Source organism: Mastigoproctus giganteus, chromosome 14 (assembly GCF_048544385.1).
Source record: "Mastigoproctus giganteus isolate SK-2022 chromosome 14, ASM4854438v1, whole genome shotgun sequence".
NCBI classification, from domain to species: domain Eukaryota; kingdom Metazoa; phylum Arthropoda; class Arachnida; order Uropygi; family Thelyphonidae; genus Mastigoproctus; species Mastigoproctus giganteus.
The window spans coordinates 11,030,573-11,052,514 of record NC_143588.1 but is presented as its reverse complement, the minus strand read 5'-3'; the positions used below and the strand labels follow the sequence as shown (position 1 = coordinate 11,052,514).

General features: G+C 39.1%; 1 protein-coding gene across 1 annotated transcript in view; it reads left to right on the top strand.

The window, feature by feature from the left end:
• The window catches only part of Cdc37 (cell division cycle protein 37), a 301,191-nt gene that overhangs the window by 162,771 nt on the left and 116,478 nt on the right, over positions 1-21,942 (top strand). The window contains exon 7 of the mRNA XM_090389100.1: positions 3,751-3,866. Within this exon, the coding sequence (XP_090245226.1) occupies positions 3,751-3,866 (116 nt within the window). The remainder of the gene's footprint in view (positions 1-3,750; positions 3,867-21,942) is intronic.

Here is a 21,942-nt window from a genome sequence, read left to right as displayed (position 1 = left end):
AATTGAGGAAAGGCAGTTGTAGGATAGATTGTGTGGAAGTTTGCCTTTAGCCAGCAGGTGTTTGATGGCTGGAACAAACTTTCATCTGTCGTTGTAGAAGTTGATAGCTTAAACAGAACTAGACAAACATTTGGAGCAGGTGGCTGAGTGAAATGAGAAGGGGTGTGTGTGCGCGTTTTTTTTTTGGCTAATGCTATATAAGCTTGCTTTCTTGCATCGTGTACTCTTGCTAATGCTAATAAATTGTCATTGTACTCATCACAATTATTTGGTCTGTAGTACACCCAAACTCATTTTTGCTGTCCTATCATTTGTGTCTCACTCACATTAGACTGACTCAATGTTTTGCAAGCTTGCCATTAGTATTAGCAATAGTAGAGGCATATGATGCAAGAAAACAAGCTTATATAGCATCAGCCAAAAAAAAAAAAAAAAAAAAAAAAAAAGCCCCTTCTAGTTTCACCCAAGTACTGCATATGGGTAGTACCACACAGTTGGTACTACCCATATGCAGTACTTTGCATTTGTCATTGTTAAAGTTTAGTTGCCACCTCTTAGCGCATCTTCTCAACTTCTCTAGATCTTGTTGCAGTAGTGTACCGTCCTTACTGTCATTAACAACCTACCAACCTCCCTTTCAATGTTTTATCATCTGCAGAATTGGACAGTAAGCCTGATATACCTTCATTACTATCATTGATAAATACAGAAAACAACAATGGGCCAAATACGGACCCCTCGGGGACTCCACTAATAACATTAGTCCATGAGGAGCAGTGTCTATTGATTACCAATTTGTCTCCTACTCAACCATCCTTTTATACTTTGTAGGAACTTGCCCTTAATTCCGTACTGCTCCAACTTGTACAATAGTCTTCCATGTGTAACAGTATCAAAAGCTTTCCTAAAATCCAAGTATAGGATATGCTTATCTCAAATAGATGTACTTGAAAGTTGAAAGAATAGAATAGCCCTAGAAAGGTGAAACTTTACAGGAACTTTAATCCTTTTCTATGTACTCTCCATGTAACACATTTCTCCCATCTATGGATCAGTTGTTTAATGCCTTGATCATAGAAGTCTGCACTTTTTGCCTGAAACCACGATTCCACTTCATTGATGACTTCCTGAGACGAATCAAAGTGGTGTCCACGCAGTGGTTTCTTCATTTCTTGAAAAAAGAGGTCTGATGTTGCTAGGTAAGTGGAATAAGGTGGATGTTGCAGCAGTTCAAAGACGCACTGGACAACAAAGTTTGGGTTGGCAGCAGCCGTGTGAATATATGCATTGTCTGACAGAAGATGGACACCTTTGGTTAACATTTCATGCCTTTTAACTTTCAAAGAATTGCATAACTTTTTCAAGAGATTTCTGTAGTATTCTCTGGTAAGTGTGGAATCACGAGTTAGGTTATCTGTCAGGATAACCCTTTTTCTGTCCCAAAACATGGACGACATCACCTTCTTCACAGATGGAGTGGTCTTTGCTTTTTTGGGTAAGTGGGGGAGGAGGTGTGCTTCCACTGCTTTGACATGTATTAAGTCTCCGGATCATACTGGTACACCCAGCATTCATCATTTGTCACCAACTGATCAAAAAAGTTCTCAACATTTGCATTACACAAATCCAACCGTTGTCGAGAACATTGCATTCGACATTGCTTCTGCAAAGGCATCAGCAATTTTGGAACCCATCGTGTTGAGACCTTAGACATGTGCAGATGGTCATGTAAAATACTGTGGGTAGACCCATAATTAATTCTCACTGTATTTGCAATGAGATGAATTGTTGCCTGTCTGTCACCCAGCACCAGTCGCCCAACCTTTGGAACCCTCTCACTGTATGTGGATGTTGATGGCCTTCCTTCTCTTGGCTCGCCTAAGACGCTTGTACGACCTACCCATCTGACCCACCTTCATTTGCTCACAGGAAATGACCTGAATTTGAGATCATCTACGCGGAATATAATTTCACACGTTAGTTATTGAATATGTAGACAACTTATATTGAAAATGGCATCTTCGTACTGATGTTTTATCTAGGTCAGGGTATGAACTTTTTGATACCCCCCTCGTATATTATAGCTAATACTTATGGATAACATAGATTTATAGATAATACTCAATATAGCTTTATTAACAGTTATTTTATTTTTGTGGGGTTGTGTTGTGATTCATACCAATCAAGAAAAGGCTGTGTGTCTTGTGGTTAGCTCAGTCAAAGTCAGTAAATTTGATTCAAAACAATTTAGTAAAGCACCACGTAGATCTACCACGTGAAAAACAACATAAGAAGGTAATGGTTTCAGGTATTATCCACAAAAGAGACAACAACAGGAAGACCCACAGCATCCAAAGAAACCATGGATGCTATCAGGCAGTCCTGCAGTAGGAATCCTTGAAAATCAATTTTTCTTATCATATTTGAGAATTAACTTTTCTGCTGTCAACAAGTGATTTGATGAGACTAAAATTCTGTGTACAAAATCTAGGTATTATCCAGCACATATTGCCATATGCATTTGACCGACCTGTTTCTGTTACTGCTACCCATATGCAGTACTGTTAAAAGGAGATAATCCACTCCAATGTCAATATTATTACATTCAATACAACAGAATCTGAAGAGTCGCTTTTCAGTTTACACCCAACTTACAGTAGTTACTGATACCAATATAATAGGGAATACACACCTAACACACATAATAGGGAAAAATATAAATCTAGGTGAATTTTTCAGATATCTGAAATGAATTCAACTATATACATTAAATCAAAGGACCAGCCACAGGAGTTAAACTTACTGGTTATGTGCCCCAAAAAATTAGATGACAAACAGCATTTTAACAGGTACATTAGATGAACAGCATTTTATTCTCAAATGAAGTGACCCTCCATCAATATGGGGATTGGAAGATCCACATTGTTCAAGAGCATGTTTGAGATAAACTGAAGGTTACCATCTAGTGCAGTTTATGCAGATTTACATTTGAGATACCAAGTCATTTTCCTTTATTGAAGAAACAGTCAAGCAATATCTATCTTGATTTTTTGAAAAATTTTGTGTTCCCAGAGATTGATGTGGAAAATTATGATAAATTCTGCATTCTATTTCAATAAAATGGTGTTACAAAAATTCAGCAAAACTGTGTGCAAGGCTTTGCATACTGGGTTCTCTCAGTATACATTAGAAATTCTACTCCATAAGTGCGTACAATCTTTTCAGGGCTGAATTTATTGGCAAAGCTTCTGCTGTAAACACCCTTTTCTTTTAAATATGCATAGAAATATGCACCATGTCATTTATTTAAAAGAAAATAAGAAAAAATCTTCCAACCATGTCATTTGTCTGCAAATAGCACACTTACCAAAGAAATGAGAAAATGAGGTTTCATTTTGAGTACTAATGTGATAAATTTTTCTTATGCAGTTGACTCTCAGACAAAAAAAAAAAAAAAAAAAGCACAAAATGAAGGGGTTATCATCTGAGTTTCATTATATATTACATTGGAATAACTTGTTATTTTAGTAATGATAGTTTTGAAGGAAATCAGATTTTTAAAATTATATTTAAAATTTTGCTTGCATTATGGGATTGTTTCATTCTTTGATTACATTTATGATTACTTGTAAGAAAATACTGACCATGTTATAATGCTTCTGAATTTACTTTTTAAATTTTTTCCCCTTTGGTTATTTATAATGAAATGTCATTTGCTGCTAAATTATTTAAACAGGTTTATCATTTCAGAAACATCAGCTGATGGAACACGTTGCACACCAGTGTATTTGTATGCAGTATATTTTGGAATTGGCTAAACAGTTAGATATTGATCCAAGAGCTTGTATATCTACTTTCTTTTCCAGGTATGTTTTTGATTGATCATCTTCAGTGCTAATAAGCTGCCTAATTTTCATTTTACGGATAATATTATGTATGCCGATTGACTTGGCTATTCTAAAAATGTGCACCTGTTACAATTTACTTCGCTTGATACTAAAGTCATAGCAATATTTTGATTACATTTCTCTAGTCTTTAGAGCTCCTTATACCTTGAAGTTAACCAGTTACTGTACAGTGACCTCCAAAGATCATAGGATATGATAACATTTCATCAGTATTGGTTCAGGATCTAAAAAATGAAAAGTATTTGTATGAACATGTGTCCAGTTCAGAAGGGTTAGGGAGCTATGGCAGTTTGAATTTAAAGAATGACCATGGCATTTTCAATGGTAAAAATAATAAATAAGAATAAGCAGACATGTACTTAGTAAAATGTTTATTCACACTTGGAATGTGTTTGCTTATTCTTATTTTTTAAAATATTTTATAATTTTTCGCCATTTAAAAGTTTTTAGCTATTTTTTAAAATTTGAACATTCAGAATCTAATGTGTTTACACCAACTCTTTTATTGTTTTCAGGTCCAGAATTGATCCTGAAATTATGGCCTACATTATGAAATACTATATATAGAGCATTCTCCTTCATTTTTCATATTTATCATGGTATGCAGCTGTTTTTTTTTTTTTTTCCAGTTTTAAATTAATACAAATGTATTAATTTACAAGTTTTACGATATAAATTGAGGACTATCTTGGCCCATGATTTATGCATCCAGAAAGATTTCAGCTTTCGTGGGTAAATTTATTATTATTATTATTATGGTGCAAGGAAGCTTGAGGCTTATGCTGCGTTGGCCGAAAAAAAAAAATTTCCGAGTTACCGAGAGAGGGGGGGGGGGGAATTTTATCCAGCTCAGGACCCTGGGTGTGCCGAGCCCCTATTGCTATGAACACAGTACTAAAGCTAGAATAAACTAGTGACAGATCCCAAATTTCCTTTTTTTTTCTGGAGAACATTTTTGTTTGTTTTTTTTAAATTCAGCATGGGGTATAGCATTGCTTTATCACTTTCTTAATGGGTTGCAGTTCTTATTAGTATATGTACTTCTGAATTTTTTAAGAAAATTCAAAAATTTAAAAACATTGTTTTTCTTGCCTGTTATTTTCATCATATCATCAAAGTTACTTGCGACGACCAACTAACTGGTTAAAATAAATTTATTAAAATAAAAATATAATATATACATAAGATAAAACAGAAATAAAATAAAAGCGTTAAATTACAATAAGATAAAAGAGTTAATTTATATAATAAAAGCGTTAAAATATATAGTAGCTTTCGAAGCGAAGTGCCTCTTCATCAACTAGTCTGTGACTACAACCATTATTACTTCAGTATATATTAATGGTTACAATAGCACAAGTCAGCTGGGCATGATCATGTATCACGAATCTGGTGTCAGTAAAGTAGAATTACGTACACGTGATGATAGTCAGCGCTCATCGCACTGCAATACAGTACATTCTATAATAGGGTGTAAATGTACTCCCCTCGTCTGATTCATAGTACTATTATTGGTGACTGTGTGTAGTGCTTCAAGCCATGAGCACTGGCGGTAATCACGTGAATAGTCAACGATTTCAATATCCCGTTGGGGATCATTGTTATTTTCCAATTGTTATTTTCAGTCAAACCAAACATTATTAATTCAGCTGAAAAATAAGAAAGAACATTATAAATATGTAATAATAAGTCTTTTCCATTATCATGTTTATAAAAGTCAGTAAGCATAAGAAGCATCACTATTACGCATGTGCCCCTTTCAACTTTGATTTATACTTGCAGTTTATCAAGCAGCAGAATTCCACAGGCCAGATACAGTTATATGCTTATTAAATGTATCTCTGTTTAATAATAATTAAATTCATAATTCAGACATACTACAACCATTATGGTTGTAGGCATATGTGCATTTGAATTTTTTAATTAAGTAATTCAGATTTAATTTTAATTACAACTGCATTGCCTAAGCCACTGCATTATTTGTATAATTATTATCTCTTATATCTGTTTTTTTTTTTTTTTTTTTTTAAGAACATCCCAAACACAAGAGGTATTAGAACCTATAGGACTTAGTAGCGTGCATGGGTTTGAGGTTGAGAAGACCAAAGAAGATATTTGTTGACATTAGACATGAACTTCTGTGGACATAATTTTCAGGAAATATGTATGAAGAAAGGTTGTTCCAGAAAACGGCAGTTGAATGAATAATAAACGAGGAAGATGAAAAGTTGGTTCGGTGAGTTGGACATTGCGCAGTAAATGGATGTTGGCTGGTGGCGGCCCTTCCCTATCTCTTCCATCATGCAGTATGATTGATGACTTTTGAGGTTATGATGAATGTCGTGGCGAGATCCAATATTCATTACATTTCGAGGGTACAGCTCTAAAACGGTGTTCGCAGGCCGGCCGCTAGTTAGTACACCGGACTGAACCTATTGGTAACTCTCTAGGAAGCTTCCAGATCAGCTAGTGTATAATCTTGCTACCTCTACTCTGCCAGATAGTGACTGGAGGGAGTCCGAGTAGTGTGTATGCGGGGAGCATTGTCGAGGCCACGTTATGTCAAGAATCTGGGTATATTCTTACCACATGTACTCCATATCCAAAAATTTCATTATTTCATACAGCATGTCCCACCTACTTTTTCTTACTATTGAATACACCGGTCTATAATTATTTGCCACCCTTTGAATCCCTTTTTGAATTGGGGACAAATTTGCACATCTCCAGTCCACTGGGACTTCCCCTGAATCCAAGAATGCTCTCATAATAATGGCTAAGGGTTTGTTTACTTCCTTTGCCATCTCCTTTAATATAACTGGATAGATCCCATCTACCCAAGTGCCTTTCTTATGTTTAACTTCAACAATTTCTCCTCCACTTCGCTCTTAGTTATTACAAAATCATTTAACTGCCTGTTAGTTTGATAAACATCTGGCCCTTTCCTACTTGAATAATTCATCCTTTTGAATGTAGATGAAAAATATTCATTTAGATTATCAGTTATCTGAGCAGAATCATCAACAGTCAAACCGTTGATATCAAGTGGACCAATCTGATTCATTCCCTTCCTTATAGAGTTTAATCAGAGAAGTTTTTAGTGACACACTAGAAATTTGCACTCTGTGATCATCAGTGGCCAACTTTGAAGATTAAATGTTAATCACCTGATCAGATTGCAAACGGAATTGTATCATTGGCTTTGTTGTTGGAGTGCTGCCAGATTGAGGAAATATTCGGTGGCCAAGCAGCCCCCTGTAAACTTTTAACCATTGAAGATGCTATGAGAGTTGTGTTTAACATTGTGTTTCTATTTCATTTTTTATAATTTAAAACAAAATATTATTCAAATTTGTTGTCCATATTTTTTTAAATTTTAAAATGCGATGATACAATGCATCTTTTATTCAATGCATGTTAATTCAAATTGCAGGTGAACAGGTCATTCGTGTTACTATGTCTAGATATGCCTGGGATCTATGTCTAGATCCCAGGCATATTGCAACAAATTTGCTATGATACTGCAGTTTTACAATACAAAATAAGTCCCCAGACTTTTTGATCACATCTTGTATATATATATATTTATTATTTAAATAGGATTACATACTCATAAGCCTAAACATTATGACAGCCTATCTAATAGTGTGTTTGCCGTCATTTGCCACGATGATCGTTTGCACCTCATGAGACTATGAGGTGTCCTTGGGTGTCCTGGACAGAGAGATGTTCTGGACTTCGGCAGTAGAGAAGCTGATATGGGCTGGCAAATGCTGCACCCCACAAATGTTCAGGGGAATTTGTGGTCAAGGGAGCACGTGAACATGAACCATTCTTGCACGAGCCAGCCATTGTGTCATGGAGTATTGTCTTGTTGAAAGAGTCCAGTGTAACCTGGATACACGGTCATCATGTAGGGGAAAACTTGGTCTGAAGAAGTGCTGATGTAGCGGCATGTACAGTGAGGATGAGGAGAAACCAGTGATGTACGTGAAAACATCCCCCAAACCATGATACCACCACCACCACCACCACCACTGGCCTGTTTTTGTCCAACTGTGCAGTCTGATTGCAGCTGTTAACCTGTTTTCCATTGAATCCGCCCATCCATCGGCATGATGGAACTGGAATCTTGATTCTTCAGAGCAGGCAACTATTTTTCAGTTGTCCATCATCCAGGAATGGTGCTCCCATGTTCATTGCAGACAGGTATTGATGACAGTCAGTAAACATGACCACACAAACAGCTTGCCTACTCTGTAGGCATATCGGGAAGACCATTTGCTGGATGGTATGCTTGGAAACATTTCTCTGTCCATTCTCATTGTAGTCTGTTGAGAGACTGTGAGCCATCTGTTGTCTTGGTTTTTTTTGGTTTTTTTTAGGAGCATTAGCAACTAAGGCCATATTGCTCCGGGAATATGCGGTGGTCATTCCCTGACCTTTCCGCATCCTCCGTATTTGGTGGTGACGGGCTCGAACCCCGGTCTAATCAACTGTTGTCTTGGACAGCACATACCAGCTTCTGTTCACCTTTATCATCCAGTGGTGGTCTCCCCATCCTGACATTTTGGGTGGATGTGTGTCCCTCATCAGATCATTCCTGCCACACCTTCACTACAGTGACCTCTAACAGCTGACAATGCTTATGGTGTTGAGATGCTGTCCCCGTCTTTCTAACGTTGCAACTGATTTCCTGTTCAAAATGACAGGTACCGCGACATCACTATATGTGCTGGGCTGGTTGGTGATGCCGCTCCTAGGTGCTGTGGGATACTTCCACTTATGGAACTAGGGTGGTCAATGTTTTGGCTCATGAATGTATATATACATTTCCTATTTCTTACTAGATGTTTCTCTTGGGGGGGGGGCATTTGGATTGCTGCTGCTGCTGCTGGAATATACAGATGCATCACCACTGAAAGGCTATTCTGCTTGTTTAAAATACCAGGCACTCCTATGGCAAAACAGAAGACCAGCAAGCCTGTTTCAAGGCTTGCTGGTCTTTTGATTTTCAGATACATTCCACCTTCCAGTTCAAGAAACTTGTGTAAACAGCTTCATCTTATTGAATAACTACCATCAATTCCTTAAATGCTGATCCTCCAGGTAATTCTCTAATGGGGCAAAGAAAACTTAGTTTCAATCCTTCTGAAACTTGTTCCTATCTCTTTTCTCACCAAAAAAAAAAAAAAAAAAAAAAAAGATTACTGCTCCTATTCTCACCTTTCACCTATTCTCATATTGTGTTGTGTTTTATTTTTTCTCTCTTTGTTTAATTTTATTCTAAACAACTACTCAGTACAAATCTCAGATTTGTGGGATATTGTTCCCATGTGTTGGGGTAATACCCCTCAAAGCTTTTTTCAACTCGGTTCAGAAAGAGAGCAGTCAGGTTAATTAATGACCCATCTCTTAGAGTGTTTCTTCACTTCTTATAAACATTTCAGCTTTCACTGCATGCTTTTCTATAGGCATATTCCAGGGGTACATGTCCTCCTCTGCCCCAACTCTTGCAAACTGTCTGAGCATGCCTCAATCAGTCAATATCCATTCACTGTCCAACTCATAACTCACAGAATTAGCTTTTTCTCTTCTTTATATTTCTGTTCTGTGGAACAACTTTTCTTTGCTTGTATTTCCTAAAAATTACAGTGAACAAGTGTCATTAGCATTAGTAGAGGCATATGATGCAAGAAAGCAAGCTTATGCAGCATCAGCCAAAAAAAAAAAATTAAAAAACCACTCCCACTTCACCCCTCCATTCGTTTGAAATACCTGTCCAGCTGAGCCTTAAATTTATCTAGGCTATCAACTTCCACAATAAGGGATGGAAGTCTGTTCCACCAATTTGAATTTCCAAAATAAATTCAAATTCCAATTTGAATTTATGCCCTCTCAGGTGATTATTCTGAGCAAGAGGAAGAATCCCATCGGCATTGAGCATGCTAAAACCACTCAAGGCTTTATACACCGCTATCAGAGCACCTTGCCGGTGCCTAGTCTCCAGACACTGTAATTTGCAAAACTTAAGCCTTTCTTTGTAAGAGCAACCCTTTGTTCCATTCACTAATCTTGTTACCCTTCTCTGTACTCTTTCCAGCAGCTCTACATCCTTCTTAAAATGAGGCCTCCAGACCTGTATACAGTACTCAAGGTGTCGCTTGACCATTGCCTTATACAAGGGGATAATCACCTCCTTATCCCTTCCAGAAAAATTCCTGTATATCATTGACAAGACACCATGAGCTACTCTTTCAGACCACCTGCACTGCTCAGAAAACTTCATATCTGCCTGCACAATTACCCCCAGGTCCTTTTCATTCTCTACCACTGTCAGTGTAGTACCACAGAGTTGATACGTTACTCTGGGATTACTGCTTCCCATATATAGTACTTTACATTTGTCAATGTTAAACTTCATTTGCCACTCAACTTATCTCAGCTCATCTGCTCAACTTTTCTAGATCCTGTTTCAGCAGCATACTGTCATTATTGTCCTTAACAACCCTGCCGACCTTTGTATCGTCTGCAAACTTGGACAATAAGCTTGATATACCATCATCATTATCATTCAATATCATCATTATCAATAAAGGCTGATAAAATTCTTTTGTTAGAAATTCATCAAGAACCACTGACCAGAGGGGCCCAGCACAGTTCCCCTTTGTACTGAGAAGGTACTGAATTTTGTTGTTTTGACTCCTCTCCCCCAAAAGTAGCTTCTTAAGTTTCATACATTGATAAGAACCTGAAGTGGCTGAACCTTCTGAGGATGCTTTCCCACCAGAGTGGTGCTTTCTCATGAAAGCACCCTCAAAGTCTGTTGTGATGGTCAATACATAGTTGCCTTAGGCATTTTGGACAGTAGCAGTGATTTTGTGAATCGTATCCTCCATGCAGGAGTTTTTTTAAACTCATACTAGTAGGAGGGGGGAATTAAAGAATTAATGGTTTGTATAAATCCAAGGAAGAACTAGATCAGAGGTTCCCAATCTTTCTTGGTTCACGGCACCCTTAGTGTCTGATTTTTTTCACAGTGCCCCTAGACCAAAGGGAATTCCTAAAAATTCCATTTATTCGATTTGTTAGGTCCAAACAACTTAAAAAGTATTTATGTCCTAACAACTTAGTAGCCATTTGAAAAAAATAATACACATATTTGAAAGAAAAAATAATATTTTTATTTCATTCTTAAATAACCACAATTACTTACTAATGGAATGTGTGTGCCTGTTGTGCACTTCACAATTTCTCAAACCTTGGAATCGGATTGGATGTCAACAACCTCATTTCCTGTTCCACATTGCAGCAGTAGATGAGCAGAGCAATAGATGAAATTAAAGAGCAGGCTGAAACATGGGTGACAAGGAGATGCAGTACTTGCTTTTTTATCATAGCACCCACTGAAAACCTGTTTTGCACAGATATGTCTCAAATGGAATTAGGATGCACCAAGCTTTAGCACTTGGCAGAGGATATTCATCTTTTGTTGATATCCCAATCTCAGTTCTGTGCTGCCAAATTTTGTTTTTAAAGTCTTCTCACAAGACAGCTCAATAAGATTTTCTTCTTCTGAAGTGGTAAATTCAGATGGGGCCTTAGCCTTAAATGGGTTTTGGATCCATGCAAACATCTCCATATCTTCTGAAAAGTATTTTTCAAACCAGGCACTGAGCTGTGTTAGGTGCTCCTCAAAAACAGATTTAAGTAATGGATCAAATAAACATCGTTGGATGCAACAAACTGCTGCAACCGGGGGAAACAGCCTTTGGAACGATCTTTACTTAATTTACTTCTCCATAGTAGTAGCTTTTTTCTGATGGCTGAAACCTTCTCTGCAAGTTTCAAAATTGTGTGTGTTGCTTCCCTGCAGTGTGAGATTCAACACATTCAGTTTTTTGAAGAGATAGCACAGGCATGATAATATTAACAAAAAATCAGTATCCAAGAAGTTTTTGGTATACACATGTTCTTCAAGATAATAGTAGAGTTCCTGTCATAATTTGAACACACGGGACAGTACATTGCCATTGTGAGCTACATTGTGTACATTGCCGGGAGAGCCATTGTGAGCTACAGTAGTACAACAAAGAGGTGTGCTTAGATCCCATATCCTCATACAGTTTTTTAAAATACCTTGCCTTCTGTGGCTGAGTTTTTATAAAGTTCACTACTTTCAACACACTTTCCATGACTAGGCTCAGTGGAGGACTCATTTGCTTTGATGCAAGGGCTTCCCTGTGGATTATGCAGTGGGTCCACAGTGCATCAACAGCTTTGCTTTGTATAAGTGCATGCAATTCTCCATAACAGCCAGATATAGAGTTACCACTATCGGTATAGATGGCAACACACTTAGACCAGTCTAAGTTGTTTACAAGCATAAAAGTGTCAACGATTTCAAACAAGTCTTGTGCCTTTATACCTGCAGTGATACTTCTACAAAAGGGAAGGTCTTCAACAATTTTGTCACCATCTACAAATCATGTGTAGCATATAACATGAGCATCCTTGTTACTATCCATTGCCTCATCTAGCTGTAATCCAAATTCCTTCTCTTTTAATTTTTCAGTTAGCTGATCGTTGAGGTCTTCAGTCATGTGTTGGATTCTATGACTGATAGTATTGTTGGATAAAAGCACCTTTGAAAGCAGTCTTCCCTCAGAATCACCAACCATAATGTTGACCACATCCACTGCAGCCAGTAAAATCAGTTCTGTTCTTCTGCGAGGGTGTGAGGCTTTTTACACTTTGCAAGTCTATATGCCACCCTGTAGGATGGTAGCAAAGCATTGCTCGGTATTGATGCTTATTTAAAAAAATGTACCTTTCTGTCTCTTTGAATTCTTTTAACTTTCTGGTAAAATAATCACTGGATTTACTAGCCATGTTAGAATGATTGGTCTCTAAGTGGCATTTTAGTTTACTTGGATCATGCCCTCTAGAGCAAAAACTTTCACAACTTTAACACTGGTCTATGGTTTGTCATCCTTTTCTTCACTCTCACACTTCTTATTAATGTCAAAAATCTTTCCATTTTTATGCACAAGGACTAAAAATCAAAATAATTCACTGAATTTTGCTAGACCTCTCAGACACTTGATCAAAACACCCTTCAGTTATTTCAGTTACTGATGGACCCAGATAGTCGACAGGTATTTATATACAAAATCTAAGAAACAAGAAATTTCAAGAAGTTACTGGCTAAGCCGAAAGTAAAAGTAAATAAAAACATATCTCAAACATTCGAAAACATCATCAAAAGGAATGTAGCACGATCTATTGTTGAAACTGTGAGCTACCTCAAGCTAGTAGTTCGGGTGGTGTCCGACAGCTGTTATGTATCGGTGTGTTTCCCCTAAAAAATTTTAAATATCTCGCGGCACCCCCGTTATTTTGCTGGGGCATCGCAGTGCACAGTTTGGGAACCGCCGAACTAGACAAATTCTTGGAGAGTATGGATGGGTGAACTGTGTGGGTTTTTTTTTTTTTTGCTGATGCTATATAATCTTGCTTTCTTGCATCATTTGCCATTACTACAACTTTTAGTAACAGGAGTGGGCACTTAGAGCATGCACAGTTCTTGTTGGAGTAAGCCTCCCAATGTGGGGAAAAATGATGTAAAAAATTATGGAATCAGTTTGAACAAATCAAATATTTGAAAGACATACAGATTACATTCCACTTTTGCCAGAAATTATGATTGCTGACTTTCATTCTGAAACTAAGTAGCTTAATTTAACTCAGATAAGTAGGTGCATGTAAGTAAGAAGAACGAAAGGTAAGTAAGAAGAATGAAATGAAACCAGGCAGAAAATGTTACAGAGAGGAACTAGAAAGAACCTGAGGACTACAGGGCTAAAAGAGTTGAAACAAAGTCAATATGTAGATAAAAGAAATGGGAAATTAGCATTAGCATTAGTAGAGGCATTTGATGCAAGAAAGCAAGCTTATGCAGCACAGCCAAAAAAAAAAAAAAAACCCACTTCCACTTCACCCCTCTGTTCGTTCAAAATACCTGTCCAGCTGAGCCTTAAACTTATTTAGGCTATCAACCTCCACCACAAGGGATGGAAGTCTGTTCCACCAACCAACCACCCGCTGGCTAAAGGCAAATTTCCGCACGTCTATCCTACATCTGTCTTTCCTCAATTTGAATTTATGCCCTCTCAGGTGATTTTTCTGAGCTAGAGGAAGAATCCCATCAGCATTGAGCATGCTTAAACCATTCAAGGCTTTATACACCTCTATCAGATCACCTCGCTGCTGCCTAGTCTCCAGACACTGTAATTTGCAAAACTTAAGCCTTTCTTCGTAAGAGCACCCCTTTGTTCCATTCACTAATCTTGTTGCCCTTCTCTGTACTCGTTCCAGCAGCTCTACATCCTTCTTGAAATGAGGCCTCCAGACCTGTATACAGTACTCTAGGTGTGGCCTGACCATTGCCTTATACAATGGAATAATCACCTCCTTATCCCTGCTGGAAAAATTCCTGTATATCATTGACAATACTCCATGAGCTACTCTTGCAGCCCGTCTGCACTGCTCAGAGAACTTCATATCTGCCTGCACAACCACCCCCAAGTCCCTTTCATTCTCTACCACTGTCAGTGTAGTACCACAGAGTTGATATGTTGCTCTGGGGTTGCTGTTTCCCATGTGTAGTACTTTACATTTGTCAATGTTAAACTTCATTTGCCACCTCTCAGCCCATCTGCTCAACCTTTCCAGATCCTGTTGCAGCAGCATAGTGTCAGTAGTGTCCTTGACAACCCTGCCAGAAAACAATAATGGACCCAACACTGAGCCCTGAGGGACTCCACTAATAACATTAGTCCACGATGAGCAGTGTCCATTGATTACCACTCTCTGTCTTCTCCCCCTCAACCACCCCTTTATCCATAGCAGCAATTTGCCTCCAATGTCACACTGCTCCAATTTGTGTAGCAGTCTTCCATGTGCAACAGTATCAAAAGCCTTTCTAAGATCCAAGTATATAATATCAAAGTTATTCCCTGCATCCAGTTCTTTTGTGACTGCATCATAGTATCCAATCAAGTTGGTCAGGCAAGACTTCCCCTTAACAAAACCATGCTGTGTCTGAGCTATAACTGAAGTCTTGTCTAAATGATCCTGCAGTGCTTCTTTAACCAGTGCCTCCATTAATTTTCCTGGAACAGAAGTTAAGCTCACAGGTCTATAATTACTTGTATCAGCCTTTGATCCTCCTTTGTGAATTGGGGTCACATTTGCACATTTCCAGTCTATGGATACCTCCCCTGAGTCCAAGGAAGCTCTCATAATTATGGCTAAGGGTTTGCTTACTTCCTTTGCTGCCTCCTTTAATATAACTGGATAGATCCCATCTACCCCGGGTGCCTTTCTTGTGTTTATCTTCAACAGTTTCTCCTCCACTTTACTCCCAGTTATTTCAAGATTCTGTAGCTTACTGCTAGAATTGAATACACCTCTGGCATTCCCCTTGCTGAATAACTCGTCATGTGTGAATGTCGATGCAAAATATTCATTTAGTTTGTTAGCTACCTGAGCAGGATCATCAACATTTGACCCATCAATATGAAGTGGACGAATCTGATTCATCCCCTTCCTTCTAGAGTTTACATAAGTAAAGAACTCTTTGCTGTTTTTCTTTGCATCCCTTGCCAAGGATTTCTCGTAATCTGCCTTCGCCTGCCTAACCTCCTTTGTAACTTGGTTGCATATTAACTTGTATCTATCATAGGCTTCTGTGTGATGTGTTAATTTGTAAGTATCCCATGCATTTTTCTTCTCTGCCATATGCCTCATTAGTTCATCTGACATCCATTTTGGCCTAAACCTTGAACAATATTTCTTAGTTGGTATGTAAAGCCTAGTAGCTTCCAAGATAAGTTCTTTGAATGCTTCCCATTTTGAATTTGCTGTTGGTAACATCATCAGTTGGTCCCACTGTATAGAATTTAAATACTGTCACAGTCAATCGTAGTCGCCTTTACGGAAGCAATAACCCTTCCCTTTACCCCTAATGGTAGTTACCTCTTTGAGTAACTCCCACTTCAGCACACTGTGATCACTGCCACCTAGTGGTTCATTTATCTGCAGATTCTTAATGCATGAAGAATCACTGCTGATAATCAAATCAAGAGTATTACTCCCTCTAGTTGCCTCCCGAACATGCTGATGTAGAAAACAATCATCCAATAAATCCACAAAAGCCCTGCTATTGTGTGAGTAACCAGCCCCCAAATTCCAGTCAATATCTGGGAAATTAAAATCTCCCATTATAAGACTCTCTGATTTACTGGCCCACTCTGTACACCAATGCTAGGAGTTTAGTAAATAAATTTGATGAATTTGAGGTATTGCTCAAAACATCGAAGGCAGATATTGTTGGGATATCAGAGACGTGGTGTCACACAGATAAAAGGGATGCAGAACTGCAATTTTGGGAGTATAACGTCTACAGAAAGGATAGACAGGATAGGAAGGGGGGAGGGGTTATGCTATTAGTTAAGAAACACATAAAAACCAAGGAAGTGAAGCCAGTCGACATCGCTGGACAGTGCAGTGTGGAGTCAGTTTGGTGTGACATAAACATTGGGAGATCAAAATTGAGAGTAGGAGTGTGCTATAGGCCTAATGACTCTGATGAGTATAATAAGGAACTGTACAGGGAAATAGAGTGGGCCAGTAAATCAGAGTGTCTTATAATGTTAGATTTTAATTTCCCAGATATTGACTGGAATTTGGGGGCTGGTTACTCACACACTAGCAGGGCTTTTGTGGATTTATTGGATGATTGTTTTCTACATCAGCATGTTCGGGAGGCAACTAGAGGGAGTAATACTCTTGATTTGATTATCCGCAGTGATTCTTCATGCATTAAGAATCTGCAGATAAATGAACCACTAGGTGGCAGTGATCACAGTGTGCTGAAGTGGGATTTACTCAAAGAGGTAACTACCATTAAGGGTAAAGGGAAGGGTTATTGCTTCCGTAAAGGCGACTACGATGGACTGAGACAGTATTTAAATTCTATACAGTGGGACCAACTGATGATGTTACCAACAGCAAATTCAAAATGGGAAGCATTCAAAGAACTTATCTTGGAAGCTACTGGGCTTTACATACCAACTAAGAAATATTGTTCAAGGTTTAGGCCAAAATGGATGTCAGATGAACTAATGAGGCATATGGCAGAGAAGAAAAATGCATGGGATACATACAAATTAACACATGACACAGAAGCCTATGATAGATACAAGTTGATATGCAACCAAGTTACAAAGGAGGTTAGGCAGGCGAAGGCAGATTACGAGAAATCCTTGGCAAGGGATGCAAAGAAAAACAGCAAAGAGTTCTTTACTTATGTAAACTCTAGAAGGAAGGGGATGAATCAGATTGGTCCACTTGATATTGATGGGTCAAGTGTTGATGATCCTGCTCAGGTAGCTAACAAACTAAATGAATATTTTGCATCCACATTCACACATGAGGAGTTATTCAGCGAGGGGAATGCCAGAGGTGTATTCAACTCTAGCAGTAAACTACAGAATCTTGAAATAACTGGGAGTAAAGTGGAGGAGAATCTGTTGAAGATAAACACAAGAAAGGCACCCGGGGTGGATGGGATCTATCCAGTTATATTAAAGGAGGCAGCAAAGGAAGTAAGCAAACCCTTAGCCATAATTATGAGAGCTTCCTTGGACTCAGGGGAGGTACCCATAGACTGGAAATGTGCAAATGTGACCCCAATTCACAAAGGAGGATCAAAGGCTGACACAAGTAATTATAGACCTGTGAGCTTAACTTCTGTTCCAGGAAAATTAAGGGAGGCACTGGTTAAAGAAGCACTGTAGGATCATTTAGACAAGACTTCAGTTATAGCTCAGACACAGCATGGTTTTGTTAAGGGGAAGTCTTGCCTGACCAACTTGATTGGATACTATGATGCAGTCACAAAAGAACTGGATGCAGGGAATAACTTTGATATTATATACTTGGATCTTAGAAAGGCTTTTGATACTGTTGCACATGGAAGTCTGCTACACAAATTGGAGCAGTGTGACATTGGAGGCAAATTGCTGCTATGGATAAAGGGGTGGTTGAGTGGGAGAAGACAGAGAGTGGTAATCAATGGACACTGCTCATCGTGGACTGATGTTATTAGTGGAGTCCCTCAGGGCTCAGTGTTGGGTCCATTAATGTTTTCTGTATTTATAAATGATATTGATGAGGGTATATCAGGCTTAATGTCCAAGTTTGCACACGATACAAAGGTTGGCAGGGTTGTCAAGGACACTACTGACACTATGCTGCTGCAACAGGATCTGGAAAGGTTGAGCAGATGGGCTGAGAGGTGGCAAATGAAGTTTAACATTGACAAATGTAAAGTACTACACATGGGAAACAGCAACCACAGAGCAACGTATCAACTCTGTGGTACTACACTGACAGTGGTAGAGAATGAAAGGGACTTGGGGGTGGTTGTGCAGGCAGATATGAAGTTCTCTGAGCAGTGCAGACGGGCTGCAAGAGTAGCTCATGGAGTATTGTCAATGATATACAGGAATTTTTCCAGCAGGGATAAGGAGGTGATTATTCCATTGTATAAGGCGATGGTCAGGCCACACCTAGAGTACTGTATACAGGTCTGGAGGCCTCATTTCAAGAAGGATGTAGAGCTGCTGGAACGAGTACAGAGAAGGGCAACAAGATTAGTGAATGGAACAAAGGGGTGCTCTTACGAAGAAAGGCTTAAGTTTTGCAAATTACAGTGTCTGGAGACTAGGCACCAGCGAGGTGATCTGATAGAGGTGTATAAAGCCTTGAATGGTTTAAGCATGCTCAATGCTGATGGGATTCTTCCTCTAGCTCAGAAAAATCACCTGAGAGGGCATAAATTCAAATTGAGGAAAGACAGATGTAGGATAGACGTGCGGAAATTTGCCTTTAGCCAGCGGGTGGTTGGTTGGTGGAACAGACTTCCATCCCTTGTGGTGGAGGTTGACAGCCTAAATAAGTTTAAGGCTCAGCTGGACAGGTATTTTGAACGAACAGAGGGGTGAAGTGGAAGTGGGTTTTTTTTTTTTTTTTGGCTGATGCTGCATAAGCTTGCTTTCTTGCATCAAATGCCTCTACTAATGCTAATGCTATTTCCCTGTACAGTTGCTTATTATACTCATCAGAGTCATTAGGCCTATAGCACACTCCTACTCTCAATTTTGATCTCCCAATGCTTATGTCACACCAAACTGACTCAACACTGCACTGTCCAGCGATATCGACTGGCTTCACTTCCTTGGTTTTTATGTGTTTCTTAACTAATAGCATAACCCCTCCCCCCTTCCTATCCTGTGTATCCTTTCTGTAGACGTTGTACTCCCCAAATTGCAGTTCTGCATCCCTTATATCTGTGTGACACCACATCTCTGATATCCCAACAATATCTGCCTTTGATATCCTAACAATATCTGCCTTTGATGTTTTGAGCAATACCTCAAATTCATCAAATTTATTTACTAAACTCCTATCATTGGTGTACACACAGGTATACCTGCACCTGTTTCTATTCTTAGCTACCCTAACACAACCCATGTGTTTACTTGTACCGCAATGGCGCCCAGCAGTCTCTGAAATACCATGCATCTTGTTTTTCAGGCTTCTGCTCATTCTACTAGAAGCAGTGCAAGAATCTCTTTCACCTCTGCCAGTGGCTACTGTCAATCTATTGGTCTTTGTCTCCCCCCAAGCTAGCAGTTTTCCGACCCACGTAACACTGCCTTCATAGCATCAGCAATTATTCTTGCACCCTTTCTATTTAAGTGTATCCCATCCCTGTAGAAGCAATCTCTCCTGTTAACAAGTACAGTCCAGGCTGAAAAAATTCTACCCCTTGAGTCTTGCACAATCTTTCCAGGGCCGAATTGATCGACAAGGCTCTCATCATATACTCCCTCCTATCGTGTCTGGGCAGAATTGCAGACACTTTCAAATTCAACCCTAATTCTCGGCTTTTGTTCAACAGTGACCTGTACTTGTTAAGTAATTCTGCCGGTCTCCTACTCTTAATATTAGTAGTGCCAACGTGTACAACTATATCACCTTTTGTGCCCTTAAAAGATGATATTCGCTCTACAACGTCATCAACCTTTGCCCCTGGCAGACATACCCTGGTTCTGTTCCACCTATCTTTTTTACAAAGCATGTTCCCCGTTTCCCTGATAATAGAGTCACCAACAACTACTAGTTCTTTCAGGACCAGCGCATTCTGCCTTGGGGGTTGTCTCTGTGTCACGCGATGCCCAAGTGCAAGCTCTGGCGTTGATGTGGGCAGCTGAGAGCTTGATGGGCCCCTCAATTTAGTTTCTTCGAGGGCATCCACCCTGTCCTTCAAGCTGTCATATAGGCCCACAAGAACGCCGAGTTGTTGCCTGATATCGATACACTCCTTGCATCGCGCACACACAAAGACATCCCCCTTGGCAGTATCATGTCCCGTACCCGATTGCTCTGTAAACATCAAGCAAACAGTGCATTTTATAAGGCTGTGAGTCAGAGGACAACTGCCCCCCCTCAGTTCTGCTCTGAGCCACAGCACTTCCATTTGCTTGAGCCTTTTGCTTTGCTGAAGTATAGGAAAGTATAGAAAAAATGCAAGAAGAATACGACAGAGGGCAGATCAGGAAATTCTATAAAGAAGTAGGAAACTAAAAAAAATCTCGGGCCCAACAATAGAAGAGGTATGGGATGCAGTCCAAAGAGCTAAAAATAACAAAGCACTCAGAGAAGATAACATCCCAGCAGAACTTATAAAGGCAGGTGGTGAGAAACTGATCCAAAAATTACATCAGCTTATGTCGGACATATGGGAAAAAGAAGAATTGCCAAATGACTGGAATCCACAAGAAGGGAGATAAACTAATTTGTGGGAATTACAGAGAAGTTGCCTTGCTTAGTGCAACATATAAGATTTTATCCTTCATTCTGACTAGAAGGATATCAAGACTAGCAGAAAGAATAGTTGGTGAATATCAAAGTGGATTCCATGAAGGGAGGTCAACTGTTGACCATATTTCCACCATAAGACAGATCTTGGAGAAGTGCTACGAATATAATGTAGATCTGTGCCATCTCTTTATTGATTTCAGCATGGCATGTGATAGTGTGGAGCTATGAAAAATGATGGGAAGCCTGGGCCTACCAAAAAATCTTGTAAGGCTGACAAAGATCGTGCTGGAAGGAAGCAAGTGGAAGGTTAAGGTGCAAAGGAATCTCACAGAGTCCTTCGAACTGAGGAGAGGACTGAGACAAGGGACCCTTGTTGCCAGTCCTTTTTAACGTGGTATTGGAGATGGTTATGAGAAAAGTATCAGCCACCACTACCACCTCCAGTGGGATCATGTATAACAGACTCTACCATTACTTAGCCTATGCAGATGATGTTGTGATCACTGCAAGAAACCCACATAGTCTGAGGACAGCTTTTGAAGAGTTGGAGAAAGAAGCAGAAAGGGTTGGGTTGAAGATAAATGAAATGAAGTTGATGATTACAAGTGGGAGGGAGAGACAAAGTACCCAACAGATCTAGCAAACAGTGAAGCATGGTTTCAATAGAAGAGAATCCTTCAAATATCTGAGCTGTGATTCAACATGATAGTAATAACACCCCAGAAATTCAGGCTCATCTTAATGCTGGTAATAGATGCTATTTATCCTTGCAGAAACACTTTTGATCAAAACTGTTCTCTAGAAGAACAAAATTAGCATTATACAAAATGGTAATGTGACCTGTTGTGACTTATGCTAGTGAAACATGGTGCTTAAAAAGAAGGACAAAAAATCTTTAAATGTGTGGAAAGGAAGATATTAAGGAAAATCTTTGGCTCTGTAAAAGTCGGGGAAGAGTGAGAAATAAAGACAAACCAACAGCTGAAGGAACTGTATGGAGAACCCGGATATAGTAGGAATGATAAAGAGCTCAAGACTTAGATGGGCAGGTCACGTGATATGAATGGAGGAAAACAGATGG